The sequence below is a fragment of the Sphaeramia orbicularis genome, chromosome 12 (assembly GCF_902148855.1).
Source record: "Sphaeramia orbicularis chromosome 12, fSphaOr1.1, whole genome shotgun sequence".
Taxonomy (NCBI): Eukaryota; Metazoa; Chordata; class Actinopteri; order Kurtiformes; family Apogonidae; genus Sphaeramia; species Sphaeramia orbicularis.
Window position 1 is genome coordinate 75,902,213 of NC_043968.1, and position 20,360 is coordinate 75,922,572.

At 37.6% G+C, this 20,360-nt stretch overlaps 1 protein-coding gene across 2 annotated transcripts in view; it reads left to right on the forward strand.

Annotated features, from left to right (window-relative positions):
- Positions 1 to 7,495: 7,495 nt before the first annotated feature.
- Positions 7,496 to 20,360, forward strand: part of LOC115430440 (AP2-associated protein kinase 1-like) — a 29,924-nt gene continuing 17,059 nt past the window's right edge. For both annotated transcript variants that reach the window (XM_030150446.1, XM_030150447.1), the window contains exons 1-6: positions 7,496 to 8,510; positions 10,682 to 10,800; positions 12,775 to 12,883; positions 14,398 to 14,540; positions 15,887 to 16,008; positions 16,232 to 16,313. In XM_030150446.1, the coding sequence (XP_030006306.1) occupies positions 8,351 to 8,510; positions 10,682 to 10,800; positions 12,775 to 12,883; positions 14,398 to 14,540; positions 15,887 to 16,008; positions 16,232 to 16,313 (735 nt within the window). In that variant the 5' untranslated portion in view covers positions 7,496 to 8,350. The remainder of the gene's footprint in view (positions 8,511 to 10,681; positions 10,801 to 12,774; positions 12,884 to 14,397; positions 14,541 to 15,886; positions 16,009 to 16,231; positions 16,314 to 20,360) is intronic.

Sequence of the window (20,360 nt, forward strand, 5' to 3'; positions counted from 1 at the left end):
ATTCCTCCTTAGGCATGAAAAAAACAACGCGATCAAGGTTTTTTTTTTTTCTGTGGAGTCACAAAAATATCCATGCATTTAATTTTTGAAGTAAAGAAACGTGTTTAAAACCCAATATCAGAGTGGGATATGAAAACAATGAAATAAAAACATGTTTAATGCAGCTAATCTGATGTCTTCTCACATTTTAACATATTCTAATGCTATTAATTCCTCACTTCGTTGAGATAATGTGCAAAAAAAACCTTTTTGTCTAACAAATAACAATTGATTTACACTCAAACATGTTAGTGCAGATCAGGTTTATCAAGAACAGCAAAGTTACAGTAATGGTATGAATGTCAGGATATGAGATGATGCATAAGTGAACACTGTGTTGGCTGATATGGAACTAAAACAACTAAACCCATTAATATACAAGAGAACAGCTGGAGAAGAACTGTCCACTGTAGTGACTTATGCATGAAAGAGTTAAAAGGTATTTTCAATTTAAGGAGGATGTTCTGTAGCTCATTCTAAATTTGTAAATGCTAGCAAACATGTAGCATCATTGTGCTAGCTAATGTGTTACATGGTTATGTTTGTCAAGGGACGATTTGAGTCTCTGGACGATGTGAGTTGCGCATGTGTAGAAGCATTTAACTCTGTCGGCCATGTTTTACAACTCGCTACGGCAACCTCAGTAGAACAAATCACTGTTGTATGAGTCAAATTATGTTAAAGTGCAGAGACTTTACCTTCAAAGAGTATCTTTCTAGCAATCAGAAGTCAATTTATATGCCTCCTTTAAGTTTATTTCACAGATGAGAGCCTATCCAGCTGACAAATGTTTTGATGTAAATCTGGGGGGAACTGAGTGGTGGAGAGTAATCACAGCCCCGTAGTGAGTCGTTTGTCCTAGCGTGGTTGCCATTGTGAGTCGTAAACAATGGCTGACAGATAAATGCTTCTACGTACGCGCGACTCAAATCGTCCCTTGACAATGTGAGCTAATGTGTAGCATGGCTATGTATAACGGTGCTTCAGCTGATTAGGGCAAACCATATGAATATGAACAGTTCTTCAAGTGTTTTTCATTGAGGCTAAAGATTCCTCTACATCAGTGGTTCCAAGCTTTTTTGTCTCCTGACCCCATTTTAACGTCACAAATTTCTGGCAACCCCAGACATTCGAAACAGAGACATTTTTTTGCTAAAATTAATTTGTTTTTGATCATGTAATAGTTTGCTACACTATGTTGCAAATAAAGGTTAATTTTAGTGGACATTTAGTCTATGTAATGTATATTTTTCTGGACGGAGGCAGAAAAGCCAGGTGTAGATTACTGCACAAAGGGAGAATTTGATTTTCCTTGGTCAGGATATGTACAGTCAATCCAGCTTGGATTTACAAGGCTGACAATTAATACTGAACAAACAAGAACTCAAACCATGAATTATGAAAGAGCTGCAGCATCTGAAACTGACCACAATGAACATTTGAAAGATAAACAGAACCACAGTGCTTCAGTTTCAGCTTCAGTTTGTCATGTCTGTTATGGATTGGGATTGTCTCCCTCAGCTCACCATATATTTATTTTTTATCAATTACTAGAAATTTCAGGTGACCCCATTTGAATTCCAGGTGACCCCACGTGGGGTTGTGACCCCAAGGTTGAAAAACACTGCTCTACATTCTTATTTTTCTCCTTTTCTTATTCTACAGTCTGTTGTTTTTTTTCTCCTTTGTTATACCCCACCCCCCACCCACCCCAGAGGGCAGGTGTATAATATATACCAGGGATTCCGTCTGTCTGTCCAATATTTTTGTCCAACCCATTTGTCAAACACTATTCACCCAATTCTTTTCAAAACTGACACCTGACATGTTCTTTACATGTGTTTTTTTCTTAATTTGGGCCTTTTTTTTTTTTTTTTTCTTTTTAAAATATTTTTGAAAAGATTGAAAGTTCAGACTCCAAATGAATCCCTGGGTCAGCGGGGCAAAGTGTTGTGTGACTGGGTGGGGGTATTAGTAAGCTCCGCCTACCTTTTCACTTGTTTATTACATTTTGGAGTTATTAAACTCTGAGATGTACAACTGAGTTTCTGATTCCACATGATTGGATTAGAGTGAGTTCTGTCAGCTGAGTCTGTTGAAAATGAGGAGTGTCTTCTTTGTCCAGCCTGTTCCACGATGACAAAGATAGGATTTATCGGTCGAATTGGGTTGTAAAAGGGTGATTCAAGGTGTGTGACGCATCATTTTCAACTATGCATTCTTTCTCACAGGAGTCATTTTGTGTAGGACCAGTTGAATGTGACCTCTGTGCTGCACGAGTTTTAATCCTTTCAAATGTTCCAGCTACTGATATGGAATTTTAACTGAAGAATTCTCATGCGTTGTCCATCTGGAAATGTTCCAATGTTTTATTCCAGTTATTGTGTGTCTTATTCATCTATTTTCTCCCATACAATCAGGACTTCTTGTCTGTGTGACCTTTATATTTTAGCATTATAGCACAGTCATTCTTCAAATCAGGGACAAAACACATCCATTATATTAAAAAAAATGTACAGAATGTTATTAATATCCAATGTTAGCACAACAAAATGATTCCATGTTTTTGAAATATTCTTAATTCTAATTTATACAATATATGACCAGGGCCTGAAAAAAATGATCCAGACTGTCATTAGTACAATAGTTTAAAAAAAGACAGTTTATGTTAATTAAACGTCACAATGGATTTGTACAAGTACCTGAGTAAATAATTTCATGGGTGTCAAAAGCTACAACTGAAAACTCATCATGTATAACACTGGTCAACAACAAATTTATTGTTTAAGTTTTTTGAGTTGATTTAGGATAATTTTGGTGTGCTGAATCCAAAAATCACATTAATTTTGCTCAGTCGGGTCAACTTTCTGAACTATGCTACATATTGGCTTTTTAACATTTTTGCTTACATTTATGGGCATTTTCACATCATATGATACAAAATTCCTTCATATTTCTTGCAATAAACGAGCTCTGAAGATTTTACTTTTGCCAATTTATGATTAATGTTTTTTTTAATGTTACAGGTGAATGAAATGGCTTCGACTAGAAGATCTTGCAAAAATAAGCCTGACGTATTCTGCTACATCTGCGGTGAATACATAATAAATAATAAATACATCCTGTTAGAAAATGATTTTTTTTCTCTTAAAACCTATTTTGGGTGAGAACTATACAAAAAAATCAACTGATAAAGTCACAAAAAATGTAATCAATTTTGTGAGAAGATCAAATTTTTCAAAATCAAATTAGCAAAACTACCTGACCTGATTGAGAAAAACAGATGTCATTTTTGGATTTAGCGGTGCAAAATGGTCCTAATTCAGTTGGAAAAACCTAGACAACTTGCAAAAAAACATTTTTTTGTAACCCAGTGTAATCATTGTGGGCAGTGAAACCCTTACCCCCTTAACCCTTACCCCCTTAACCCTTCCTGACAATGACTGTTCAGCCTATGGGTTCAATATAACACAACAGAAGTATATTCCTAATACAGTTCATTATGGACATAGGCTTCATAGGAAATATTCGTATAACTGGTTGTTGGTGTTTGAACCTCCTGACCTGAGCAGTTGAGTCATACCTGGGTCTATTGCAGACGTTAAATACCAACCTCTTATAGATCATGACTATAACATATAGTTCAGTATAAGATATAGTATCAGTGTTTAAAGGTCAGTCTGTCATCAGGGTTGTCCAGTGTAACTGAGAAGGACATGAGATGGACCTGGAGATGGGAGAGAAAATCATCACATTCCAGGTTTCAAGAGCAGAGGGTTTGACCAGTCTGGATGTCAGGATTAGAGGTCGACCGATATGGGTTTTTCTAAGACCGATGCTGATTTTTTTAAAAACTGGTCAGCTGATGGCCGGTATCTTTTGAGGCTGATATTTAAGGCTGATTCTTTTTTTTTTTTTTTTTTTTTTTTTTTTAAAGTACATTGACTGTAAAATACAATTGAAACAGTCAGATAATTAAGATTTTTATGTAGCAATATAAATGAAATTATTAATACACATACACATAGTACTCTTTTAAAATTTATTGAACTTCAAGTGCTGCCCACACAGGTGCCTGATCAAATATCTCATAACATTTTTACTACTGATCAAATATCGGCTTTCAAAAAATATTAAGGCCAATGGCTGATATTGGAAGAAAATCTAAATATCAGCTGGTCGATATAATGGTCTTCCTCTACTGAGGATTAAATTGGGATTTTATACACACCTTTTGTACCTGCTTGTTCTGGGGTTTTTGATGCACAAATTGAAAATGTATGTAGAGATGACGACATGAAAACAGACCTAGTGACCACTGACAGACTGAAACTTTGGTCGATCACAGTGTCTCAGACCTTCTCTGTGTTTAACTGTGATTATCTGGTGAAACTGGACAGGTGTTTTAACTTTTGCAATAAGACTACAACAAGGTTTGTTTTTGAAAAGATGGGAAAGATGGATTAGGTATGTCACATCAGTTTGTCCATCATTTATCTAAAACCATGTCTTATGTCCATTTCACCCCTTTTTTCCTTTTAAACCTTTAAAAACTGTCGTGAGACAGGTTAGTTTTACCCTACTGATGATGTGTTGTTGCAATACTAATCCTGCTTTTAAACGGCTTTTAAACAGCTTTTAAACTTTGTATTGATGTTTTTTTTTTTTTAAATATTATTATTATTTTATTTTTTTAAATCACAAATGTGCACCCCAGTATTCCTGTTCTAGGGAGTTTAGTTCTTAATTGTGTATTGTAAAAATTACATCTTTGGTGTTGCTGAAGAGGGACCAATCATCCCTATTTGTATTGTCTGAGGAGTCACGGACATATCGCTGTGAGATTCAATTGTAATTTTCAGATGAATGGATGAGAATGATGAATAAATATGGGAACCATGGAAAATACCAATAAGAAAAGAACTGAGAAGAAACTGGACAGATTTCTGGGTTAAACCTGCAGTATTTCCGGGGTCAGACCGCAGAACGCCAACAGGACCAGAGCAGATGCCATGTTTGCCTGCAGAAGACACATACGGTCCACGCCCACGCCGACTTACATTTATATCCAACGCAAGCTCATCTTAGCATCTGTGTTAAACTGAATAATATGCACCAGACACGTCCATCTGTTAATATAAAGGGACACCTGGTGTCCACAGTGGGAGAGGGCAGTTTGCTGCTGTGGGCTTTTGTTCATCATTGAGGTCAGTGTGAGATCCAGCCTCCTTTACCTGGAGAAATTACTCAGGTAAATGAGTCCAATGATGCCTAAACAGAAAAACTGCCAACACTCAGTATCTTAGAGCACATTCAAATTAATTCTGGAGCAGAAACATCTAGAAGCACTCGGAGAGCGCAGACCTCCGCCAAGGCTGATCAGTGGCGCCCCCCGTGGCCCCCCCCACCCCCGATCACCACCAAAATTTAATCATTTCTTCCTTATCCCATTTCCAACAAACCCTGAAAATTTCATCCAAATCTGTCCATAACTTTTTGAGTTATGTTGCACACTAACGGACAGACAAACAAACAAACAAACCCTGGCAAAAACATAACCTCCTTGGCGGAGGTAACAAACAAGTGTTTTCTGTGAAAAGACTTTTAAAGTGTGACTTCACCACAGTCAAAAACTATAGTATGCACCACCGTGTCACCCTTACAAAGTATATATATATATATATATATATGAAGTCAGTGGACTAGTGTATTTGAACTTACACATTGACTCAGGCTTCAGTTTTCTCCCATGATGCTTCTCTCTCCTTAGCAGCAGCAACAGCAGCAGAGTTGCCTTTTCTACTGAATACCTTCATATTCCCCGTACGTTTGAACTAGAACCTCTTGTTCCAGTGGAGTAATAACTGGCATGTTTGTTGTCAGCAGTTGCCATGGTGAATCCAGGTATCGGGGCTCCACTGATAATGGCTTGTTTATTGTGGTTTGTGCATGTGCATAACTCTGGGTAAACCTACTCTGGGTTGATTGAACCAATTCAAAGCTGCTGTTCTGGAACCGAATACTCAGAGTTTAGGGTTAGACTTAGAGTTTGTTGAACCTGCTATCTGAAATTCTCCTGGATGTAGAGTTTTAATCATCAGGATCAGGATACACTAACCCCAACCCTGACCCTAACCCTAACCCTAACTCTAACCCAGGAGGATCAGGAGACTTTAACTCTAACTCTAACCCTGGAGGATCAGGAGACCCTCATTGTAACCATGGACACCTGTGGTCCATGGATGTATTAAAAGGCCTTTTGCGACTGATTTCATTCTTCCCTCTGTACAGATCACAGATTTTCAAATCACCTCTCTGTAATCTGACCAAGAGACAGACTCAGACTCTCAGACATCAATAATTATTTTATTTATGGACAAACAACATTTCATTATTAGAATTAAGAAAATTATTGAAATTATTGAAGGGTTTAAAAACTACATTCCCGAAGGAATCTGAAGGAAACTCCATATATTTCCATATGTTTCCATGTACATATATCCACATATCTATGTGTATATACACATAATTACACGTATATCCACATATTTACATGTATTTATGTATATCCATGTATTTCCACGTTTACACACACACACACACACACACACATATATATCTCCACATATTTCCATGTTTATCCACATATATCCACATATTTCCACATATGCACATATATCCATATATTTCCACAAATATCCACATATTTGCACAAATATCCATGTATATATTTCCAATATTTCCATGTTTATCCACATATATCCACATATTTCCATGTATGCACATTTATCCATATATTTCCACATATTTGCACAAATACCCATGTATATATTTCCATGTTTATCCACATATATCCACATATTTCCACATATTTGCACAAATATCCATGTATATATTTCCAATATTTCCATGTTTATCTACATATATCTGCATATTTCCACGTATGCACATATATCCATATATTTCCACAAATATCCACATATTTCCACATATTTGCACAAATATCCACGTATATATTTCCAATATTTCCATGTTTATCCACATATATCCACATATTTCCACGTATGCACATATATCCATATATTTCCACATATTTGCACAAATATCCACGTATATATTTCCATGTTTATCCACATATATCCACATATTTCCACGTATGCACATATATCCATATATTTCCACAAATATCCACATATTTTTACATATTTGCACAAATATCCATGTATATATTTCCAATATTTCCATGTTTATCCACACATATCCACATATTTCCTCACATATCTCACTGGAGCTGCTCTAAACTACAGCTTGGTGCGGTATGTTACGTGTTTGACCTGTGTAGTTTTTCAGAACATGGACATTTGGATTATGAATGGAAGCAACAGACAGGCAACGCAACATAATCATCAGTTACTCAACAGTCAGGGATGGGGAGGCTCTGGACTACATTACCCAGAAGCCCCCCGCGCGTCAACAGCAACGACTGGGATGTAGCGACATCGCTGGCAGCCAAAGATTGCTGTGATTGCAGTGATGTGGATGCTGAGTAGATACCTCAGTATAATGTTTTGATAGATGTCATATTGTGTAGTTCGGGCACATGAAGGCTTTACATTCATGTGAACTCTGCGGTTGATCGTGTCGATGAGAGGCAGGTTCGCGCTAATGCGTTAGCTTAGTCAAATCATAGTGTTGTAAATGGACGCAATTAAATAAGGAGACGAGTAGGTAATGTGGCATCGCACGACAGATTCACTCGACTGAGGATGGAAACAGTTTTTCTGGGAACGTTGTGTCACCGGTTAAACGTGGGCTCCATCGCAGTGTAAAACATTATCTTCAGAGGATACTGTGGGTAACCTTACACGAAATGTCATAGCGCGTGAATAGCTAGCACTGAGCTAGCTGTAGCTGTGTAATGGCTGGATCAGATGAAGAAGGACCTAATGTTATCAACAGCAGCCGTCCGTAAACAGCTGCCTGCTTAGAGCTCAAACATGCTTTCTCCGGAGATGCTTTAGCCTCCTAGGTGGTGTAATTCATTTACATAACCGTTAGCTGTATCCGCTCTAGCTACCACCATCTGGCTTGGGTTGGCTAGCAAATGGGAATTTCGCCACAAAAAATCCAAGCTGTCCGCATCATCTTCAGTGTCAAAGGCATCCGTGCACATTCGGAGGCTGTAGATAAGACTGTCAGAGCCTGATCTGCATCATCTGAGTCTGTGGTGCAACTCAAGTACAGCACAGACGGTAATCTGCGCATCTGGGAGCAGTGGGTTTGAAGCCGCAAAGAGCATCATTACGACAACATGAGGAAGTTCTTTGATTCTCGTCGGGAGTTGGTGAGCTCTGGGCCTGGTTCTGGAGGAGGTGGAGGATCTGGGTCCAGTCATGCAGGTGGAAATTTCATTGGACGAGCCTTCACCGTTGGGCGGTACCAGGTTACAGTGGAGGAGATCATAGCAGAAGGTGAGTCTGAGTGTGCTCTGTCCACACATCAGGACATGGATGCCATTGGCTTCTCTACATTTAAAGGCATGTCATTGAACTAAGAAGTTGGTGTGTATGCGTCAAGTGCATGAGTCACATGACAACACAGGAATGCAATTCTATACCTTCTCCTCAGCAATGATAGAGCAAAACATTTGGAAATGCACTTATGCCAAACCCAGGCCTACTGCCTTCTTTCAGTTGTACATAAACAAGAGTTTCCTGTTTTGGATTCAGATGTGTGAATGAAATGAAGGAGTTATTAGTTTGTTTTGAGTATGATTTAGTTTTCATGATAGTTTGGTATTAAATTCATCTCTTGATTCAAATGCACAATGATTCTTGGTGCATCTCAACATTAGAGGTGTAAGAAAATATCGGTTCTGCAATATATCGCGATATTTCATTTCACAATACTATATCGATATTAAAAAAGTACTGTATAGATATTTTTAGGTATTTATTCAAATGCAGATATTGTGGAGGTCCATTTTTGTTTTTTGTTTGAATTTTATTTATTATTTAACACTGTTTTGTTAAATAATGTTAGTTCCTTTGTTGGGATTGAATTAAAATAATATTCTGATGTTAGTTCTAAACTAATAGAATATGAACATTTGAACAGGATCTTAAACTGTAATGTCTGTAAAACATAATTTAAGTTTGAACACAGGGACATTTTGTGATGTAACATTAGATCCTGTTCTTATCAAATAAAAATATGTTTAGTATTTGTACATATTTCTGGTGTAATTCCAGGAAATAATCTTTTAAAAAAGAAACAAAACAAATAAAAAAATTTGCCTTTTTAACAGTATCATGATATATCGTGTCGTGATCCTAGTATTGTGATTTGTATCGTATTGCCAGATTCTTGCCAATACACAGCCCCACTCAACATGTCAGGTTCCAATATTACTACATTTGACTACCATTTATACAAGCCGTCAGGCAAATCTGAATTCCCGTTTAATTAGAAAGGCCTTTCAAAAGCACCGACCACAGGCTGTAATATGAACAGTGTCTTATGCATCTTATTTTGTGAGCATCATGTTGCATCTTTGAATTGAGAAGTTTCCACGCCACACGTTAGACTTCTGCAGAGAGGCAGTGAAACGTCATTATTTCAGTAATGAAGGGACACGGCTTACGGGGTAATTAAAGGGTAAAGTTGATCGAAATCATCTTGTGCTGAATAATGTTAATGTGTTTTTTCAGTGGTCTTTTCTGGCTGTAGACAAACTCCAATATTTCTCAGATGAATTGACTGACTGTACATAAACTGATGCATTTTCTATGAGTTTTCATCCCCATAGGCATAAGGTCATTATTATTGCTACAGTGTTAATCTTTCATCATGACTGTTCAGTCAATAATAAGACAGTGTTCTGGTCAGAATATCTGCATTTATCTTACATACACATGTGGAACACATGCAAATATTAAAGCACTACAGTGTCTTACAATACCCTTTAATAAATGACGGGCTGAGCATGCAGAGTAAAATCAATGAGTCCGTCGTTGCTGAACTCCACAAACTGAATTTGAGGTCTGATCCACACCAGATGGTTAAGCTTCAATGAAGGCCTGTGTGTAAACCCTGCAGCATGACATGACTAATACATGACACTATAAGGCTGCACCAGTTGGATTCAGAAGACTGTGTTGTTACTGATTTTCAAAATGCTTGTATGTGGACATATGATTTATTTGATGTAATCATTAGTTTACACGCATATAAAACAGTTGGTGACACTAACAGAACATGTCTTCTCATTGTTTTCTACATAGTTTGACTGTTTTTCTGTCAAAGTCCTCATCACATTGTTTCTTATGACGATGATGGAGAATGAGTGTTGCAGGGTTTATTTAGAGTTTGTGCATGGTTGGATATTTCAGTAATGTGCTTTGTTTACTGAAGTCATGTCATATTTGCTGTATTTAATGCTCATATTTCTCATAAGGTGTATGTGAATAATTAAACTGTTGTTAGATTTATACAGACAAATGTGGTAAACTTAGTTTTTAATATTGCCACATCCTTACTTTGATGTTGATTTGAATCGGACATGTCCAAATGTTAACAAGCAGGATTTGGGGTATTGGCCTGTCATCTAACCAAGGTTTCACATTTTCATTGGTTCCCACAGGTGGTTTTGCAATAGTTTTCCTTGTGAAAACAAATCAAGGAGTGCGTTGTGCGCTGAAGAGGATGTATGTCAACAATGAGCATGATCTGCACGTGTGCAAATGCGAAATTCAAATAATGGTGAGTTGAACCATTTCTCTGCTGGTTTTTATTCTGGATTTACAGGTTTGTCTGTGTGTTTTGAAACCACAATTCAAAACACGTGTCTTTTGAAAACAAATTGTGCATATTTGGAAGAAGTTCCAAAATACCCTTTTCTGTCCATAAAGCAGCTGATTTTAGCCCATGCTCGGCCTCTAGTGGATGGTTTGGATGGAGTGTGCATGTACACAAAGTGCTCCCTTCTATTTTGCCTGAGCTGCATCATAGAACAGGTTGATGTAATATTTCTATGCATGTGAAGTATTAAAGCAGCGTCTGACTTTGATCCCAGATGTTTGTTCAAATGTGTCCAACCCCAGTCAGACCCTAATTATCTCTAATCCATTAGTCTTTCTGTGCTTATGCACCTGAATCACTTCCCTCATGCTGAACGACTTTGAAGATGACTCCATCATAAACACAGTCCGCTTGTTTACAGAACAAACCCAAACGTCACTCGGGCCTTTTTGGAAATTTTATTGTGAAGTGCATTGTGGTCATGTGAGTTCTGTGCAGCAGCAGTTTGTCTGTGCGTTGGTGAGTATTGAACCCAAAATGTGTCCTTTACCTCCATCCACCGACTAGACTCATTCTGGAAAACCACCCTGGTGAACTGGAGGAGTTTACAGTGGAACCATCTGGATCGTTTTCTTGCTGAATCTGTGAGAAACCGCTTTTGCTTGGTTGCTGCATGGAATTCCCATTCCCACAATGTACTTCGCAACAAAATTTCCGGAAAGGCCCAAGTGACATTTAGGATTGTTATGTAAGCAAGTGGACTGTGTTTATGATGGAGTCATCTTTGAAGGTGTTCACTGTGAGGGAAGTGATTCAGGTACAGAAGCACAGACAGACTAATGGATTAGAGATAATACGGATCTGACTGGGGTTGGACACATTTGAACAAACATCTGGGATCAAAGTCAGATCCTGATTTAAGGACTACTTTTTCCTTTTTTTTTTTTTTTAATATTTTTCCAACACAAGTTGTTTTTGCATTTTAATTATATCTTAATCCAAAATGTAAGACCAGCAAATACCTTATCGTGTCCCCGCTTAAAGAAATACTGTTTATTTTCACATGGTCCAAAATAAGGCTGCATTGTTATTCAAATCACAGCCTTAATCACAACATCAGCCTGTGCAATAGTAGAATCGCCAAACACTGTCGTTTAGGTCAGATTCTGGAGGATTTAGGTTATGAACAAATAAATATAACCTGTGTTTACCTGAATGGTGATAATTTGACACTGAACACAGAGAGGTACTGTGTAAAACATGTCAAATCAAAGTTTCATTTTGTTCATCAGTTAAAATGTGTTTGTTTTTGAAAAAATATACATTTAAAATGAGAAATCAATAAGAAATTGAAATTCTAATCGCACGTTGGAATATTGCCCACAATATATATAATAAAATGTTTTTCCAAATTGTGCAGCCCTTGTCAAAAGAAGGATACGTTTTATGATATTGTTGTTGTTGTTATTGCTGATATTGTTGACGTACAAATGTCCTGAGAGGAGCTCAAATATGTTAATATTTCTTCAGAAGCCTGGAAGAATTTGCTTTTCAATTGTAGAAGTGTTGCCTTAAAATTCTTTCTTTCTTTCTTTCTTTCTTTCTTTCTTTCTTTCTTTCTTTCTTTCTTTCTTTCTTTCTTTCTTCTTTCTTTCTTTCTTTCTTTCTTTCTTTCTTTCTTTCTTTCTTTCTTTCAATGGCTGCTCAAATAACTAAAGCAACTGATTCTGCAAACATCCAACAGAATGTTGTACATGCCAACAACTTAGGCCTAAGTGGGATTTTACACTGTTGCCTATATAGTTGGAATAAAATATTTTATTTTGTTTTATTTTACCTTATTTTCTTGTACAAGTATCTCATGTTGGTGTGTCCTTTTTGCTCAAGAGGTTTTGCACTTTGTTATGTTAAATGTTAAACTTTCTGCTCTTGCAGAAAGACCTAGTTGGCCACAAGAACATTGTTGGTTATCTGGACTCCAGTGTCACAGCGATGGGTTCAAGGGACGTATGGGAAGTCTTCATACTCATGGACTACTGCAAAGGTGAGTTCTGAAGGAAACAAATACAGCTACAGCATTGAATAACTGACAGATTATATACAGTACACCATGAAACCTCTGTTATGATCCATCACAGTACTGAATTATATATAATAGAAATGTCATATATTATGTTGATCCAAAAGCCATGGACAGAATGAGTAAACATAGGCTGTTTATTGGCTTATAGGGTTCCAGTTCTTTTTGTGTTTTCGTACCTTAGAAAGAGGCTGTGTGTCTCTCAGTGAAAAATGAGAGAAAACCGCCCCCCTGTTTTAAATGAATCAATAACGCACAGTGATATAAGGCCCCTGTTCTGTGAGCAAAAGGCAGGAGAGTCAGCAGCAAGTCTGTCAGAGGATGATTGGAGAGTTTCCAGAGGATTTTTATGTTTAAGATGCTCCACAAGGAGGCTGCACCTAAAGGTGAATTCTCCTGTTGGTGTCCATGACCATGGTACTGATGAAGATCTGGAGTTGGTCCCTGAACCCCTTCAATGGCAGAACACTTATACTGTGTGTGCTAATGCTAATGCTAGGTACTGTGTCTGTTTTAGTGCTGCCACTAACGACACATTTTCTAACCACTAATCTTTCGATTAGTCGACTAATCTAAATGACTAATTTAAAAAAAATGATTAAGTGCTTGTAATTTTGTTGTATCCATTTTATTTTGAATTGGGGTGGGGGGGGTACGGCTGCAGGAGCCAATGCCGGTATTCTGTGACAGGAGACCAGCATGGATTGCCTTGGCACCACAGCATACCCGTGCCATCACGGCATACCCGTGGCACAAAGCTGCGGCCATACCCGAGGCTTGTCTCTGGCAGCGGTTGCAGGGAGATCCTGTTCTTACTGCATTTGAGATGGGGGGGAGACCAAAAATAAATAGGCAGTTAAGAGTAAAACAACTAAAAAAATTGCCGTTGACTAATTTACGTGGTTGATTACGTCAACTAATTGTGGCAGCACTAGTCTGTTTATTGCGATGGGTAAAATACGGAAGACCATATTTCCCTTTGGGGGTAATAAAGCAAGTTAGCCTTTAACCTTTAATCTTATATGGATATAACACAAACACAACATAAGACAACGCTATAAGAACCGGAGTGATGAAAACCTGTACCACTTTGAATTGATAGAAATATCAATTAGGTCTTAGTTACAACAACAGACATATGTTCTAACAATGAAACAGGCACCAAAATATGGATATTTGTACATGTAAATTTAGTCAGAATCAGGGTTCACTCCTTTTTCTCTGTATCTGTGTTGGTTGGTGATGGTGTGTTGATGTAGGTAACTGTAGGTGCAGTGGATTCATTGACATTATCTTGGTATCTATGACTGATGTCCTGGTAGAAAAGTGTATCTGGTATGATAATGGAGGTAAAAATGAAGTCAGTATGGCAGTTCATGGGGTATTCTTGTAAATTGGACTCATAAGGAGACATAAAATACATAATTTTGGATCTAGGGGTAATTTCTCTGTTGCTTGTGCTGCTGTGTATGATGCAGGTGGGCAGGTGGTCAATTTGATGAATCAGCGGCTGCAGACCGGCTTCACTGAGGCTGAGGTGCTGCAGATCTTCTGTGACACCTGTGACGCTGTTTCTTGCCTGCATCACTGCAAGACACCTATCATCCACAGAGACCTAAAGGTGAAAGAACGTGTCTGTATTTGTTACAGGGAGCATCTAGACCAGGGGTCAGCAACCCTGGTCCTAGAGAGCCACTATCCTGCATGTTTTAGATGTATCCCTCTTCCAACACACCTGATTCAAATGATAAGCCTATCATCAAGCTCTGCAGAAGCCTGATAATGACCATCAGGTGTGCTGGAAGAGGGAAACATCTAAAACATGCAGGATAGTGGCTCTCTAGGACAAGGGTTGCTGACCCCTGATCTAGACTGTCCTCTGAAAACAGATGTACCTTCATCATAGTGTTGTGACAGGCATTGACTAACTCATTGATATGTTTGCATGAGTTGAAATTGTGTTTAATGATTGGATTGGATTAAGGAGACTGGTCACCAATAGCATAGTTGTCACATTAATGTGGCGTTACTGGCATAATTCACTGCAGATGTTCTTATTAACATCAAATATTTTAACCCCATAAAGTCTGAACCATTAAATCATTGACAGAAAATTCCAGTTCTTTGAAACTGGAGCCTTTATTGGTGCTTCTGAATAACCAAAAAATTTTTTTTTTCAAATGTCAATTTCCATGTATGAGTTTCAATTTCGTATCATATTTGATCCATCAGATCTCAATGCTCAAATATTATTATTTTTGAACAAACAAAAACATAATATAACACAAATGTGTAACAAATTGGTAATTCCTTTTCAAAACTGTCAAAGTTCTTCCTCCTTCCTCATTAATGACAGTCTTGTAGTGTTGCTGGAAAGGCCTCTGGTGAATGAATTCCTCCCCCCTGGTGGATTATCTGTGTATTACATGTATCTAATTGTATACATTAGGTTTTTCAAGAAACAAATATCACACTGATCATGTAGAGGGCTTCAAAACTCATTTGGCGTTATAGGGTTAATTATATTCAATGTGGATGGACAACCAGTCTTACATACATATAAGTAATAATGATACATAATGTAACTTAGTATGTGGCTTCCTCAATATATCACATCCCTTTTTTAAAGAAATTGAAAACAAATGCAGTTTTTTGTAGATTCAGAGAAGGATGAGCTCAAAGGATCATGATGACCACTGGAAGTGGAGTCATAATCCAGTATTTCAATCACAAAATTTTGCACCACTTTAACATGACTTTAACATGTTTTCCAAGAGTTCTGTCAGATTTCTGGAGGACTCTGGGGATGAGTGATGGCTATTTCTAATCAGAATCTCTGCATTTTTCAAAATTTGAAGCAATCTTATTGCAATATTTAGTTTGTAAGTGATGAATTGCCATAATTATTCACTGCACAGTATTTTCCTCACAGCAAATAAAATAACTTTGATCTTTGTTTGTTTACAGGTGGAGAACATCCTCTTGCACGACAAGGGTCATTATGTACTGTGTGATTTTGGCAGTGCAACAAACAAGTTCCAGTGTCCACAGACGGAGGGAGTGGCTGCTGTGGAGGAGGAAATAAAGAAGTTTGTACATCTTTTCACTGATCTGGGCATATCTGCATCGTCTAGCCCTTCAATCCTCTTTTATATAATGTGGCACAGCTTGTTGTTTTAATGGAAATACTGAATTTTGTCCATGTTCCTGCAGAGCACTGCTGTAAAAATTCTGATGTATTGGCTTCTATGAGAGCATTATCTGCAGCATATTTGTGTTACTATTTTGTCTTCTTCTTTTGTCTTCTTATAGGTATACCACTTTATCATATCGGGCCCCTGAGATGGTGAACCTGTACAACAACAAGATCATCACCACAAAAGCAGATATTTGGGTGAGGGATGATTACACTGCCTACATTTAGATAAAATAAGTGTAACTACGAGTTTGAATATTATATCCTCCACTGTTGTGAGACATAGTCAAAGTACTGACTGTACATGTGTTTCTCAAACAATCAGTTGTGTCAGAAATTGAAAATTGTACTGTGTTGGGAAATAATTCTTTGATTATGTAAATTTACCCCTTTAAAAAGACATGAACAGTCCATAATCTTTATAGTAGGTTTATTTCAACAGAGAGGGACTGAGTATCTACAAAAGATTCCAGAAAAAAACAATAAATGAAGATTATAGATTTATTTATATTTGAGTGATTGAAATAAGTATTTGATCCTCAAGCAAAATGTGACTTGGTACTTGGTGGAGAATCCTTGTTGGCATAGACGTCAGACGTTTCTTGTAGTTTTATCACCAGGTTTGCACACATCAGGAGGGATTTTAGGCTACTGTTCTTTGCAGATACTCTCCAAATCCTGAAAGTTTTCAAGGCTGTTGCTTGATAACTTGAAGTTTCAGCTCCCTCCACAGATTTTCTGTGGGATTAGGGTCTGGAGATTGGCTAAGACATGTCCAGGATCTTAATGTGCTTCTTCTTGAGCCTTGTTATCTTAACTGTATGTATTTGGGTAATGCTGGAAGATCCATCCACAGCCCATCTTTAATGTTCTCATCCAAGATTCTACAGTGCACCCTAACCCTAACCTGTTCATCGGCCCCTCAATGCAGTGAAGTTTTCCCGGACCTTTAACATCCCCAAAACAAAAAACACCCCCAAAGCAGAAGGTTTCTACCTCCCTGTTTGACAGTGGGCATGATGTTCTTGGGGTTATATTCAGTATTTCTTTACCTCCAAATAAAGTGACTCAAGAACTCAATTTTGATCCATCTGACCACATCACATTCTCCAAAGCCTTCTGTGAATCAGTCAGGCCTTCATTTGTAAACTTCAGACGGGCCTGCGCATGTGGCTTCTTCAGCAGGCATGGCAGAATCTCAGTCCATTATGGTGAAGTGTATAACCAATGGTTTTCTTGGTGACTGTGGTCTCAGCTCCCTTGAGATCATTAACAAGGTCCTCCTGAGTAATTTAGAGTCGATCCCTCACTTTTCTCAGAATCATCCTGACACTACAAGGTAAGATCTTGAATGGAGCTCCAGATCGAGGTGGTTGACTCCTTTCTTGTATTTCTTCCATTTTTAGCTTACCGGCTAATAGGTTGTAAGCTATTGTCGTCATGCAGCGTCCGTCGTCGTCATCGTCTGTCGTCTGTTACAAATATTTCAATCGTCTTCTTCTCTGAAACTACAATTCCGATTGACTTCAAACTTGGTATACAGCTTCTTTATGATGATGTCAACAAAAGTTAGTGAAATTATTTGGATCCGGATCTGATTCTGGATTTGAAAATTTCCCCATTATAACAGATAGGAAGTGGATCGATGCAATAACTCTGTAAATATAAATGATATCAAGTTGAAATTTCTACAGTCCAGCCCTGATGGGGAGATGACCAGAACATAATGGCCACATGCTGATCAGGATCTTCTTCTGGATCCAGGAACTTATGGAAAATTTAACATGGGCTCTTATGGGGAAAACATTTCAATCGTCTTTTTCTCCCAAACTACAGTTCTGATTGACTTCAAACTTGGTATACAGCTTCTGTATGATGATGTCAACACAAGGTATTGAAATTATTTCGATTTGGATCTGATTCTGGATTTGGTGTGACTTTGAAAAATTTTCCCATTATAACAGATGGGAAGTGGATTGATCCAATAAATCAGTAAGTATCAATGATATCAAGTTGGAATTTGAGTTTTTTACAGATCTGATTGGAATATGACCAAAACATGGGCTATTTCTGTAATATAATAAATACACAGAACTGGGTGATAATAAATGGCGTCTGGATACATTTCCCATAGCTTTTAATTTGGCCGGTAAGCTACAGGGCCATTGGTCCTATTTTTGAATTATGAGACCAACAGTGGTCTCTTCCGTACTAAGCTTCTTGCTGATGATCTTTATAATGTACCTTTATAATATATATTTGTTAAACAAAAAAGGAACATTCTTGAATAGATTGAAAATTAAGACTCAAAATTAATCCCTGGATAGGCAGGGGTATCAGTGAGCAGGAGGGGCAAAGTGTTGTGCAATGCGCAGAGGTATTAATAAACCCTGCTCACTTGTTCCACTCGTTTTGATAATTTTGTCTTACACCTCAAAAATTTTTTAAAACTGTTTCTCAAGATATTAGATTATTTAATTTCAAGCTTGATCAAATCACCTTTTTTGCATTACATATCATGAATCTCTCAGTCTGGTTCAATGGCAACTACCATCCTGCAGAGTTGACAGTTGTCCAGAAGACACTCCTTGACACATCCCAAACACAAGGAGGACGAACCACGCCACAGAAGGTCATGCTGAAAGGGCTCACTCTTCACAGAGTGCTCTACCAAAGTGTATTCTTGGAAAGTTGAGTGGAAGGGAAAAGTGTGACAGGAAACTGGGATGACCACAGGAGAGGAGGAGGTTGTCAGGCAGAGCTGATTTTAGAACATGGGTGTTGTTCGCAAAGAACAAACTGTGGCTAAAGTCACTGTACCAAGAGCCAAGGTTCGAGGAGACTATTGGGACCCGTAGGTAGATTTGTTCTGTAGAAGCAGGAGAGGACATCAAAATACACACAGGCATTTAAAACACAGGACAGAAGTGGAGACTAAAGCAACACTAAACAGAGGCATGGGCCGGTACTTAGAACGTTCTCTGATCAGCATTACAAACAGAAATCAGGATTCAAAAATAAAAGCCACTAAAATGCCAATAAAATCCTGTTGAGAATGAGCAGGGGACAATAAATAAGTTAAAACCAGATTAAGCTTCCAATAAATAGAAATAAATAATGTGATTGAAGCACACAAAGACTTGTTTAAAAGAGAAACTGCAGCAGGAACAAAACAGTTCCTTATAGCATGTTGTATTAGCTCTCAGAACTTTAAATCTCCATCCAGACGACAGGAGCTGGAACTCACTTACTCAAGGCTGAGAGTCATCATTAGAGATGGAGCTGGCTGTGACAGTATACAGTGACCCTAGGTACAGCTGGGACTGTCCAATGAGCGGACTAGACCAGACTAGACCATTCAATGGTTAGATTGAGTGAGTTCCTTTCTTTTAAGGGCAGGTTCCCAAACCATGACTCTAGTAAAAAAGATTTAAAAAGTAAATAAATACATTAAAAAGAGTAAAAGTAAGACTCATCATGCATGGACATGTCCAGTAAATGGGCTACAAGTGTTCCATTCCTAGTGACATGCCTGAACTGTAGACGTCAGGAGAGTCCTACCTGAGCTAAGGAGAAAAAGAACGGGACTACTGCTTAGTGGTCCCAAGTCTCCATTACACATCAAGGTTATAATAGTTTTGGATTTTTCATTAAAGTTTAGTTTTATTTATTTTGACTTTTTTTTCTCTAATTTAGTTAGTTTTAATTAGTTTTTAGAGCAGGTTTGCTAGTTGTTATTAGTTTTTGTTATTTTCTAAATGCTTAGTTTCAGTTTAGTTTTAGTTTCTTTATATATTTTTTGTCTTCTTCACCGTCGTATTCAAATAAATCGCAGACAGAACTCTGCTGCTTTCTCCCAACTTTAGTCTCCATGTTTCCAGGTAGAGTGGGGACCAGAAGATGACTGTAAACCACAAGTGACGACAAGTGACGGACCGTTCAATGTCATATGGTGCCACTAGCTAAAATTGCTTGAGGGAAATAAATCAATTTCATATCAATCTGACATTGACAAAGACGAAAACAAAGGGAATTTTATCCATAATTTGTATAAGTTTTAGTTAGTTTTGTAAGCACACAATACAATTTCAGTTATCGTTTTTTTCTTTTAATTATAGTTTTTTTTTTAATTTCAGTTAACGAAAATGCTTTTACAATTCTAGTTTTCGTCATTTCGTTAGTTTTCGTTGACTGTAATAACCTTGTTACACATTCAAGCAAATTTTGTTTTTCTTTTGGAAATCA